This window comes from Stegodyphus dumicola, chromosome X1 (genome assembly GCF_044657685.1).
Source record: "Stegodyphus dumicola isolate Sdum_Otavi_A_Nest chromosome X1, ASM4465768v1".
NCBI classification, from domain to species: domain Eukaryota; kingdom Metazoa; phylum Arthropoda; class Arachnida; order Araneae; family Eresidae; genus Stegodyphus; species Stegodyphus dumicola.
The window spans coordinates 38,867,989-38,881,780 of record NC_140780.1 but is presented as its reverse complement, the minus strand read 5'-3'; the positions used below and the strand labels follow the sequence as shown (position 1 = coordinate 38,881,780).

Sequence of the window (13,792 nt, the reverse complement as noted above, 5' to 3'; positions counted from 1 at the left end):
TATATATTTAATTTATATCATTATGCATTATAAAATTTATCTTTTAGAATATATTACATTATATTTTTTTGACTTGTCAATAGAGCTATATTGCACACTTTTCTTTTGCTTTAAAACATCTTTTGAATCACTTTTTTCCTCAGTATGCATACAAAACTTATTTGACCTATACTTTTCACAAGTTAATGTGATTTGTGTAAATGGCATGTGCCTTTTAGGTTACATATTTTCATGAAGGAATTAAAAGAAAATGATACCCTTTGAAAACTTTTCATAGATAAAACTTTGAAACAATAGCGATGAAACATTCTTTCTTGTTCAGTTACTAGGTCTGTAATTGCCATGTCGAAAATTCCCACTAAATTGCCAATAAAATATTTTTTTTCTGTGCTTAACATGCTTACTTTCCACTGCTTTGATCTAGTTTCTTTCTACACATAAAATTAATTCCACAGAGGAAAGACAATTCAGATAGGTAATCAGAGCAGATTGATTCTCACACTGTTGGTTTCAAGTCCTGGGTCATAGACATTTTTTTACTATGGTGACATAATAATATTATACCTGTTCCACAAAAAAAGTCTCAGTGAAAAGTCAAAAGGTGGGAAAAGAGGCACGAGTTAATTTTTTTCCCAAGCAGAGCGAAAATGAAACTTGGGTACAATGCCCTCATGCATTTTTCTTAACTGTAATACAGTCAAGTCTTTAATCCGGACTCGTCGGGACTTCGGCAATTCCGGATTATAGATCATCAGTTTAAATCTGCTAAGATGGCATGAAGAAATTATAAAATTAAAAATATGAAACTGTAATTTATGAAATAAAGAGCAATTATGATCTAAAGAGTATCAATATTTACAAAAAAAAAAGCTTAATATTCATTAGTTTACTACACATTTATTTCAATGCACGCATGCATAAAGCATACATTATGCATAGTCGAAATTAGAAAATTGCAACCAGAAAACTATTTGATGTGTATTCGTGATATTTATAATGACGAGGAATTTGATTTAAATCATATCAAAGACGGAGTACATCGAGATGAAATACTACATTTAGTAAGGAATTATAAGCTGAATAAAAAAAAAACATCTGCCCTAAGATAAGGACAGTGCTGACAGATCCGCTTCCAGTTCATTGCACATTGATGTTTCCCCCCTCCGCAGAGCAGCGTGAAATTGATAAACAGATTTCGGAATGGTTAGAGAAACAAAGGATATGCCTTTATCCATTTTTTGTAGCAATTCTACTTTTTGTTTGATGGACATCGAAACATGCTTTCACTTTGTAGATCCTTTCGCAGCTCCAGAATCGGAAATTCTTTTTGACATAATCGAAAGTTCAAGCTTACTTTTATAAAATTGCTCTAACAGTCTGCAAAAAATAATAAGCCAGATCCAATTCGAAGATTAAGGAACAACGCAATCTGCAACATTAACGGAAATAGATAATTAGATAATTTCAGCTTAGCTTATACCGTCCATTATACATTAAACGCGCATGCGTAAACATATTATGCACATGCGTAAACGCATTGTACGCATTGTGCGTTTACGCATGCGCAGAAAGTTTGTAGCTTTGAGGTCCGAATTATAGATCATTCCGGATTATGGACGTGTGGATTAAAGACTTTTGACTGTAATAATAATTTATTTCTCTTTAAAATTAATTCAAGGGAGGAACAAGCTTTCAAAATAACTAATCATAAATGCATAAAATGATGGCAGTTGATGTTTTATCACTGACATCAGTACCAGTTTAAGCTCATTTGGGACCTTTGGCGATGACAGATTCAAGGAGGGTTTCTTGGAACCATTAACAAATGAAACAAAATTTTAATGTTTAATTTCTATTGTAAAAATATATATAAAATTTAAAAAACAAAACAGTATTCTCATTAAAAAATATTAAAAATAAAATCAACATTCTAAAATATAGCATAAAAAAGGTAAAACTAAAAATAACATTCTACGATATAACATAATAAAATTACAATAGTCTTTTTCGTGACTTAATATCTGCTAACTGATGTATGATAGTATCACTATTAAGTTTTTCCAGTGCATTATATTCTATATGTAATAGTGACAATGCATAAAGGTTTTCTTGACTCAAATTAGACCTTAAGTATGTTTTTAATCTTTTTAGGGCCGAAAAAGATCGTTCAACGCGTTAGAAATGGGCGTGCTTAAATAAATTTACAATAGACTTAGAATATTTGGAAAAGGTGCTTTCGCCATCTGGACAACCTCAAATTTTTCATAAATCGTGTTTCTGTTTAATGTTTACACTATTCTTGAAAATGAATAATTTCTTTTTGTAAATATTCTTCAGTTCTTTCAATATCACTCCTATATTTCTCACACAAAATGTCAATTGATATTTTGATTTCCTCCTTGTCTTGGTGAAGAAATATTTAAACGCTGATTTTACTTCTTCGTAATGTTCAATTGTCTTTTTAAGGTCTTGAGTAATATTGTCACATATTACATTAAATACTTCAGCTCTAAATCTTTCTTTTGCTTCTAAAGTGATTTGCTTTTCAGTGATTTCATAAAAAAAAAATACCTTTATCCTCTTTGCTCTTTTAAGTTCATCTTTATAGTGTGTGTTCGTGCTATCCTCGTCTTTGAAAAAAAGTATTTTGTTGCTAACTCGATTTTGTTAAAGTGTTCTCTTATTTCTGCAACAAAGGTCAACAGAGACATCATCAGTTATACTCCAAATGATATTTTCAAGTCAACGGTTTGTTAAGTTTTGGTGGTTGCATTCGCTTGTTCCAAAATCCCTGTCCAAATTTGATGTTTCCAAGGAACAGAGCTGTTTCGAAGATGTCCAATTTATTGTGCAGAGCCTTCGCTTTGTTTCTAACTGCAGGTTTCTAGTATTTATTGCTTAATTGATAAAAAATAATTTTTATGCAAAGCATTTACTGCTTCAAATTGGGCAGACCATCTAGTTTCAACCAATCGTCTTATGGAGCATTTAAAGCTTTGCAGTAAGTTCCATCTTTGAGGGGAAGCTAAAAAGAATACATAAATACTTTAAACAGTTGTAAAATAGTGATTTAGTTTCAAGCTAGATGCGCATGCAAAGATAACTGCAAAATTTAATGAATGATTTAAACATGGCACATAAATAGCATTAGGTAACAATTCTTGTATTCTTGCTAGTACTACTAATAATAATTTACCTTATTCCCTGCTATGCTGTAATCAGTACAATAAATCTATCGTTTTATTTGTCCAGCAGTCTGCACTCCATTATTTATTTATAATGTTTCCGTCGTGTTATATATTTGGTAAGGTACTGTCTGTATTCTAATTCATCTGCCTGCTTCTTGATGTAAGGCACATTATAGTTGTCACCCCACTCTTATCAGCTGGTGCCGTGCCGGCCTAGATATCGACAAACAATACGGACATGGACGTGCAGGTGAGAGGCGCAGATTATTTTCGCAAAATCATTTACAATTTCTCTAAAGAAATTTTATCTTCAACTATTGAAATTTATAACCAGAAATTTTTGTTCGGTACAGCATAGCTGGGCCCCTGGGTGCCCAATGGATAAACCTGCACTGAGTGACATAAAATGAAATCAATGAAAATATACTTATCACTGAAAAATAAAAAATGTTTTAAAAACATTTTTTGGTACAAAAAATTATGGAAAGCTATGGGTAAAATCCTATATATATAGTATACGGTGCAGCCTTGACGCGATTTTGAAAATTATCGCCAACACCAAAATGACCCGTTTAACTACTCATCGTATATGTTGCGTTTACTGCTCATCATAAAGCCGCCCAAAGTAGCCAAATTCCTTGTGCACCTGATACTAGGATTAAACCATATAGTGAAAGTATATAATGCACCGTATACTAGGATTTTACCAAGCTATGTATATACAAGCATAAACAGTTTATATTACAAAGCGGTTCTACTTAAATTTACCTTGATTGGATTTTGTACTCCAAAGGCATACATTTCTGTGACAGGCTGAACTTCAGGATTTAAATGACGGTATATAGTTTTTATCCGATCTGCAGCCATGATATTTTCCTTCCGCAAATCTAATTTAAAATAAAAATGCAAAATTATAAGACTTATAGCATACAATAAAATTATAAGACTATTACAATAATAAAAGTTAACGATTACCTTCCATTTCGTTACCTGCCGCAACTTACAATGATAACGCTGTTTTAAATTTTTAATAAAGGAAAAAATTCAAAGAAAAATTAGAATGATGCAAATCTCAGATAACATCGAAGTTTGTACAGTGCGATACATGAGCAGGAATCGGAAGCATACAAAATAAACAACTTACTTTCAGTCAATGATATACATATTAATCACAATTTTCTGTGAAAAGTATCGTGAAGTGAAAATAAATAAAACTATTCATGCAGAAATAAATGAACTTACCTTACTGAATGGTAAACAAGCAGAACTTAATAGTTAGAAGCTATTATACTAAAATAAGACGAACGCGGCCGCGAGCTTTATGAATTCAAATGGCATGACAATCTGAATTGAAGGACTGCAAAAAAAAAAAAAAAAAAAAAAAAAAAAAATACGCTTTCGGATAACTTATAAAACAGTAAACAACTTATTCAATTCAAAACTTCAACACAACCCTCCTACCGAAACAACCGATCAAATCGCGATATACGGTTATAAACAAGGTAAAGTCGTAATACGGAACTATTGGCAAATTTGACCTATTTTTGGATTTCAGACAGACAGGCAAAATAGACAGATGTCTTGTTTTGCACCCGCTAAGTCTTTCTGCTCCGATGGGCGAAAAACCAAGCTTAGGTGCGAAGGAAAGGTAGATAGAAAACGGGCAATTTCGTGTTTCAGAGGAGAGAAAAAAGGAGCTTCGTGCTCTTTATACGAGTTCAAAAGGCAAGGAAGAAAAAATGAGACAAAATAAAATTAAAATAAATGGCCCAAAGTAATGTAGGAAAAAAATGAAAAAGGGCCTATAGAAAGAAAAGGAAAAGAAGTAAAAAATTTCCTAAAAATACGATTTAGTCCATGCGTGTAGTCAAATGGGGAGGAGGCTGTGTACGAGGGGGAGTCAAATGAAAACCATAATTATTTATTTTAATATTATTTATTGGTCACACAGGGTACAGAAGTAAATCACTTTTCAACATAGTCCCCTCCTCGTTCAATGCAAGTCCGCCAGCGCTTCGGAAGAGCCTGAATACCTGCAGAAAAAAAGTCTTTTGGGCGACGGCGCAACCACTCGTGCACCGCGTTGCGTACCTCTTCATCGGCGTACCTCTTCATTCCTGCCGCCCATTGCTTCTTTGAGCGGACCAAACAGATGGAAATCGCTCGGTGCGAGGTCTGGCGAGTAAGGGGGATGTGAGAGGCATTCAAATTTCTGGTCTGTGATGGTCGCAACCGTTGCACGCGCCGTATGGGGCCGTGCATTGTCGTGTTGCAGCAGCACACCGGCTGACAGCAATCCACGTCGTTTCGTTTTGATGGCAGGCCGGAGATGATTTTTTAGGAGGTCCGAGTACGTAGCACTCGTCACAGAGGTTCCTCGTGGCGTGTAGTGTTCCAAGATGATGCCCTTTTCGTCCCAAAAGAGGGTCAACATAACCTTCCCTGCAGACGGCTGTGTCCGAAACTTTCGGTGATGAGGAGTGGCGCCACTCCTTGCTCGCTCGCTTTGTTTCAGGCTGATGGTAATGCACCCATGTTTCGTCACCAGTGACGATTCGTGACAGGAAGGCATTACCGTCACGTTCAGCACGCCACAAAAGGTCTTCGCACGCATCAACACGTCGCTGTTTCAGTTCAGGCGTCAGTTGTCGGGGCACCTATCTTGCAGACACCTTATGAAGCTGGAGAACATCATGCACAATATGATGTGTCGATCCATGACTCATGTGTACACATGCTGCAATTTCGTCTATTGTCACACGGTGGTTTTCCAAAACGATGGCTTCAACGGCTTAAATGGTCTCTGGAGTCACTACGCGGCGAGCCTGGCCGGGGTGTGGAGCATCGTCCACGGACGTAACACCATTTGCAAATTTCCGGCACCATTCATAGATTTGTGGCTGTGACAAACACGCATCTCCCTACTGAACCTTCATTCGCATAAAAATGTCAATCGGTTTCCCACCTTTACTTCGCAAAAACCGAATCACAGAACGCTGCTCCTCGCTGGTGCATGTGGGTAGTGGGGCTGCCATTTTGGAACTGTTGTTGCGCTGGTGTTTGTGCATCTGCCGGCTGCTGCCACCTAGGAGACATCCGGCATACTATCGCAAACAGGCATGCCAACTTACAGCTCACTGGCGCCATATGCGGATTTTTATTTCTACTTTTATCGTTTTCAGTTGACTCCCCTACGTACATTTACTTTAAATAGTGTCTCAGAGGTGTGTGTAATGAGTGTGTTTGGTAAAGCTGAAGAGAGGTAAGGTTGGGGGAAAATAAAAAGAATGGGGGACCAGTTACATAACAGTCAAAGTCTAGTTGAGAGAGAGTGAAAAAAAACTATGAGTTGGAATGTAACATTAAGTATACAAATTCAACATAAATTTGAAATATAAGGATACCTTTGGATAACTTTATACATGAGCACATATTCGAGATTTGAATTTGTAACATATAAATTTATGGATTTCCTCAAATCATCAGGAAGCGCTTGAATTACGTCTTTAAGCGAATGAGCGGACGAGAAATAGATAAACTATTGAACGAAACATAACAGTTTTTCTGATTTCTATAAAATGAGAGATCAAAAACTGGCAGATGCTCCTGGTGATGAATTTTTATTTTCCGTGTAATTCATTTTCTTCAATTTGTTTGTAAGATGCATCCATCGAGACTTTGTTTGACCCGCCATTTGTTGGAGCAATTGCTTAGTCTGGCAAAATATAATTCGACGCATTGGATTGCACAAAATGTCTTTCGAAAAGACAGTGTTAAACGCTTTTTTTTCTTTGCGTGACATCATTATCGCCTATATGTTGCATACATCTTTTAATACGCCTTATTCGGAGTAAAAAAAAGTAGGAAAAAAGACTGGATAAATTTCAAGAACGTGAATAATTAATTTTTTAGAAAACTATATTGGTAGAATGATTAGCTTGAAAGGTATTTTTATTTGCAAGAGGGTTCTATTATTCACATTGCAGAAAATGTCCTTTCATAAATGTGTAGCTTAAAAGGAAAGGACGAACTCAGTTTTTACTTTGTGCTGAATTATCTTAAATGGATTGAATTTTTAAAGTTTTCTAATTGATACAGTTAGTTAACTTTCATTGATGTATTAAAAGGAACAGAGGATATATTATTGTTGTAAAGTTAGATGTTATTGTCCTTCTCACCGGCGTGTGCTACGCTTCGAGCAAGCACGTGCTTGCAGAGTGTTTTTTAGTTTGTATGCATAATGGATTACGGTGAATGCGTTTCAATTTCGGATAATGAATTGGATTTCGAGGACAATATTTTGGATCTTGACACTAAGTGGATGTCGATTAGATAGCGGCATGACAATATTTGGATTCTGTTACTTTCTATTCATGTTTATGATGAAGTGGACTTTTCGAATGGAGCAAATTTCTTGAAATATTTGATCGGATTTGAGGACCAGCTTCTACTGGCCATGGATCAGTTCTTACAGAAGCGCCTGGATGTGGATGCAAACCTTTACTGAAATGATGTCTACGCTAGGATTAACGAGATGAAGTCTTAACTTGTCAAAGGTAAGAGGGAGATTTTCAGAGCTAATTACTAGTTAGAAACTGATTGATTATGAAGAAATAGAAATGTGTTTTTGCTTGTTAACAAAGCAGGCAGAAATACTAGAATTGGTCCACAGGGGCTTATTTAGATACTATAATAGATGATAAAAATTTGAATCAGAGTTTGAAATAGTAGAATAATATCGAGAAAAGGCGGTTAGAGTACAGTTGAAATCGATAGTTTTCATTATTAGAAGTTAAAACTGCGGATTTCCTTCGTGACCACACATAAACATGAAAACTGACCACATTAGAAATTTAATGAGAACCTCGTCAAATAGAAGAAACCTTTAAGAGGAGTGGAGCCTAAACCTTACGTAAAGTGTGTTTTGAAAAATATTTATTCATTCTTAAAATATTTTAGAACATTTACGTAATCAAGAGTTGTGATTACATGATCAATCGGCCAAATCTAAGTCTTGATTCACGATTTAGATTTTGGTTACTCGATTAACAGATGCATCTAAAAATGCGTTAACCACGAGGCCGATTATTATCAGCCAGGAGGGTTGCAGCACACTAGTATATTACGTTACATTACATCTAAAAGTGGTACTATAGACACTTGTGTCTAATTCAGCGGTTCTTAAAGTTCGATGACTTTTCACTTATTGACATCCATTTTGACAGATTGTCCTATATAACCTATCAGAATGTATAACATTTTTATTGCATTTCTAGGGATTAAATTAAATAATCAAATTTTAACCCTTCATGGTTTCTTCACTATTGACTCAAAGACCCCTCAAGGCCAAAATTTAAGAATCGTTTGTATAATCTAACTAGGGAAAATGACTTATAATTTGCTGTTTTTCTTTTTTCGCTTTCTGTATTGTCAGTATAGATGATGCTTTCTGCATTTAATGATGAATCTTTATATCATTCATAAGCAATGTCATTGAATGTAATTTTTTAATTTTATGACAATGCCGCCAAATATCACGTCACCTGAATTACGCTGTAATTGCATTTAAAAATTCAGCCTGAATATACACTTAGAGGATAAGAAAATTAAACTATCAAACTTCTCATCGAAGTTTATTTTCAGGGTATATCGATGCTTTTTTCTTTTTAAATTTTAAAAGAAATGCTCAGTTCCTGATATGTAACTGTAGTAGATGCTTAGAGTAGTCATATGCGATTTATATTTGTTGATCTGTCATACGGCGTCCTCTCAACAATTTTTATAGATTTCAGCACTCATAAAAATGCTTAGTGTACATATCTGATGTCCATATAATTATTAATTAAAAATATTTCAGTGCCTTATGAAACACTTTCATTAGCGTTTTTGCATGTAAGTGTTGATTAATTTCCTCTTAAAGTTGGCTAAAATGTCCTGTAAGTAGCTTAGAAAATTATATTTTAAAATGTTTATTCAGGGTAACTTTCGTCTTCACCATCGTAAAAGATCATAAAGTTAGGTCGTTTTCAACTTTAACCATATTAAAATAGAGAGTTAAGGGACTATTGCAAATTAAAGTTGGTATTTTATCTTACCTATTTTTTTATATAGTAGTACGTATAATATCTAAACATTTTTTGGAACAATCAGAATTTGATACTTCAAAGCAAAAAGGGAGAAAATCGGAAAAAAAAAATATTAAAATGAAGGGGGTTGTGTTATTCAATTATGGCAAAGCACACGAGTGCTATCTGCCTAAAGGAAGGGATGCCTTCGTGGAGGACTTTCTAAGGGAAACTGGCTCGTATACACGTTACACATGGGGAAAACCACGAAAACGCCCATGCAGCCAGCCCGTTCGCGGGATTCGAACCTCGAACCGAACTACCAGTGTTCAGCGTCTTTACCACTCGGCCGCTGATGGGTTTAAAATGAAGGTGAATAGAGAAAAACAAAATAATTAAAAAATAATAACGTAATACGAAGTACTACATAATGTCGTAAAGTATCTTCAGGTGTTTTGTGCAACGAAATAAGGCAAATTCCCTGAAGAAGGATGGTGAAGAGCCATGAGCTTCCTGAAGATCTTATCTTATTTTGAATTCCTTTTTTTTTTCTTTTAATTTTTTGTTTTTGAAGGATCAAGTTCCGGCTATTCCGAAAAGATCATGAAAAATTTTATTCAGTGCATCATTCTTACTAAATTTGTAGCAATTTATAAAGTGCTAGTTTATTCATTCAGAGTTTGATTTAAATTTACTTCATTTCATTATATTGTTTAAATTTTTTTTTAGTTCACACACGCGCGCGCGAACATACACACACATATATAAAAATCATATTTTCTAAAAGAACACAGAAATAAAAATGAATGCTGTAAAAATGCCGTTGGTTGTTGAATGAAAGTCCGCAAAATGATATTTGGCAGTAGAACGAATTTCGAGATTTTGAAGAATTTTTAAATGCTATTTCTGAATTTTCATATGATCAATTCTTGGATGAAAATATAAAACAATAAACGAACAAACACACGCAAACTTAATTTGCGTGCATTTATTGATTTATGAGTTTCAAACATTTCTATTTTATAGAAAGTAATGCTAGTAACATTTTTTTTTAATTGCTTGTTCACACTTTTACAACTGTCCATGCAGAAAGATAGATATTCCTTTTGATAAAACGAATAATTTAATAATAACTTAATAAGGCTGTAAAGCAAGAAACACTTTTAAGGTTAAAAAATGTGACAGAATTTCTGCGAAATTCTAAAAACCATTTTATTACAAGAAGACGTTTTGCTTCAGTTGTCCAGTTCGAGCAGTGCAAGTGATATACGTTTCTTTTGACAATCAATGTATTTCCTGAGTTTAATGTATAACATAGAATAAATAGAATGAAAAAATGATCAAGACAATAACATATGTTACAACAGATATAACGTACGTAATAAAGGTAAGAATTCGCAAATCAACTATGGCTGTAGTTTGATTTCATATAAATATATAGAAACAATTAGTTAGCAATCCTAATTTTATAACTCTATTGCATAAATTATTCTTAAAAGTATGCCTATCTGATGGTACTTCATGCAGAGCTATGTGTCACTGTCCGGAAATTATTGCTTTGATGATAATCTGATTGCACACAATCGTAGAATAAAAATTCATCAAAAACGTGTACTGCGTACTCCTAGGGAGTAACAACTAAAACCAGAACGTACAACTAAAAAAGTTCGATTTAACAAGTAGGGAATCTGCTCTGGAGTATTACAACTAAAGAATTCGTAGGGAGTTACAAATTCTTTGTTACAAATACCCAAACCAATTTCTCTCAAACATCATACCTGTTTGCTTCACCCAGCTGAACACTATAAAGGTTGTTACCAACGTCGTCTGGCAAGAAAAGAATTGCTGTACAGACTTGCGTTAGATCTCAGGGTCAACATGGCGGGCTGTCACTACACTAGGAATGATTTGATGTTAAGCTAATTAAATTTTAAATTATCTTTCGAGTTCATATTCTCTTCTTTTCTTAATTTGCATGTCCTTCTGGTCTGAGCGAATATGTACAACATAAACCAAATAAGAGATAGAGCAGCATTTAAATAAAGCTTCACTTAGAGGAAAAAAAAAATTATTAATCATAAATTAAGTAAAACATAAACAGTTTGACAAGTTTATGGCAGAGTATGTCTATAAATTTGGTAAAACACTGTTCCGATAACAGCAGTTCCGATAAAGCTATTGAAATTATTTTTATTAATTAAAATATTATAAATTGTGGCAATATATAATCAGTACACAAAAACTTACAAATGATTCTGTTCATTTAGGGGCTTGGTTTGATTTATTTCATTATGACAAAGTTCACTAGGTTATCTGCCTAAGGGTAAGAGTGCCTTCATAGAGGATTTTGTAAGAGAAATTGGCTCGCATCTATAGGAAACCTACGAAAACACCCATGCAGCCAACTCGTTCGGCTGGAATCGAGCCCATGTCAAACTACCAATGTTTAGCACCTCTGCCAATCGTCTGCTAGTGATCTCTTCATTTAGAGGCATACAGTATTTGAAAAATTAACTGCAGAATCGAAGTAAATAAACAAAAATAAAGAATACAAACAAATGGGTAAAGATAACTGATAATAATAAGAATAAATGTATAAATGTAATTATAAATGGCGATGTAGCACTTGCTTAAGGTTCTTAAAAATTTTAAGATAGTGCCAAAATTTGTCAGAAAGTTTACCTTAGGCGATCAAAATCTTCTCACTTTCAATTTTTTTTCTGGATTTCTATAGGGGCTTAGCAGGTAATCTAAATTGGTATCGTTCTTTTTCAGTATACGGATTCTGCCGTACTTTTCAGAAACTAATTTGGAATCCTGACAGACTTCCTGTGCATGAAACAACTAACAGTATCTTGGAGACATGGCCTTTAAATTAATACCAGAAAACTCTTTTAATGAGTAGTCCTTCTTCCCCCCTTCTTTTTGGTCATTTAGTTTAGTGTTTATTAAAACATCAGTTGTTATTGTTAAAGTCAGTCATCAGTTATTGTTTATTAGTTTATTAAAACAGGCATCCTTTCAGTATTTAGAAACATTAACTTAATACTAAGGGATAACTGTACTGTCTCAGTGGCTAGTGCTTAAATTGAGCCGGAGCCCGGCTCCAGTACTTCTGAATTTTTAAGATAAATTACAATTCTAGCCGGATCCTTAAATAAGATGAGCTCCGGTACTTCTTTTTATAAACTGAACCACAATTTAAATGGAAAAACATTTAGAATTCCTAACGTTTTAGTTTAACAATAAGCAGACCTTGCAATACTCTATTTCCCTAGAAATACGAACTCGTGAGAACAGGAGACATTCAAGTAAAGTCCTCTCACTCACATGCGGAAACCTTTACCTTTAAGAAGGGCAATAAATTTGGGGAGTTTGTTTAGGAACACGTAAATTTCTCGCCAGTGCCATCGATACGATGGCATACTAGATACTAGTGTACTGTTATCGATGCTTACAGTTAGTTATCCTCGCTGGAAGGAAAAGTTGTGTTCTTGAGTGTGCGTTAAGTGACAGCGAGTATAATAAAAGTGAAATATTGAGATAAACTTCTCAAGTACGTTCTATACATCGTCTTTCCACAGTATCCACTAATGGGAGGGGGAAAGCGTAACTAGCAACTTTACATTCATGCTTAGCAGTCAGATTCAGGACTCATTTTACCCCTGACACACATCTGCTTGATGGCTATAATTATATCAGAAGAGAGCCGCGGTTAAAGAGAACGTTCTCTCTCACTAAGATTCCCCTCATTTTTTGCTTTCATCAGCTATACATTAAGTATATTTAATTTTTGTGATGATAAAGAACTCCCCCCCCTACGATAAGAGCTTAAATTGTGCCGGAGCCCACCGGATCTCGGCTCCGTTGCTTCTTAGTTTTTGTAATAAATCATAATTCTAGTCGGAACGCACCGGAGCCCTGAATAAGAAGGCTGCGGCTCTTCTTTTATGTAATTGAATAACAATTTCAGTAGAAATTTTATCTCGCAAATTTTATTTTAACAATAAAATTGTATTAAAATCGCTTATTAAATTACAATTTATCTCTTTACATTTTATTTAATTTTATTTATTTAATTACTTCAATCTTTAATTATTTCAATAAATAATAATTAATTATCTAATAATTATCAATTAAATTATAATCAGTTATATAATAATTATTGATTAAATAACAATTCATAAACATTAATAAAATAGCTATTAATTAATTTGATAATAATTAACTATTTAATTTTAAAATTATTAATGAGTTTAATAGTCATTTTATTTATTTATTTACTCTTGTTCCTCTTTGCTGACGGTCTTCCATAGGACCCCGGCACTTCTAATCTTAGAAATTAAACCCTGCCAGTGGCGTAAGTGGAGTAGTGAATATGAAAATAATGCAGCCGCATAGGAGCCCAAGGCCTTAGAGGGCCCTTAGATATTCTGCTGAATTAGATTTACAATGTTTGAATTTTAAATTTAGAAAGAAAATAGAAATAAAGTAGTTATTTTTGCTTCCATAAAAACATATGTATAATATATGTGCAGA

At 34.0% G+C, this 13,792-nt stretch overlaps 1 protein-coding gene across 3 annotated transcripts in view; it reads right to left on the bottom strand.

The window, feature by feature from the left end:
- The window catches only part of LOC118183906 (phytanoyl-CoA dioxygenase, peroxisomal-like), a 101,666-nt gene that overhangs the window by 47,055 nt on the left and 40,819 nt on the right, over nt 1–13,792 (bottom strand). For 2 of the 3 annotated variants that reach the window (XM_035353515.2, XM_085807613.1), the window contains exon 2: nt 3,957–4,075. In XM_035353515.2, coding sequence (XP_035209406.2) covers nt 3,957–4,055 — 99 coding nt within the window. In that variant the 5' untranslated portion in view covers nt 4,056–4,075. Of the gene's footprint in view, nt 1–3,956; nt 4,076–4,430; nt 4,756–13,792 lie in introns of those variants that run through there. The other variant, XM_035353514.2, reaches the window with a different exon arrangement.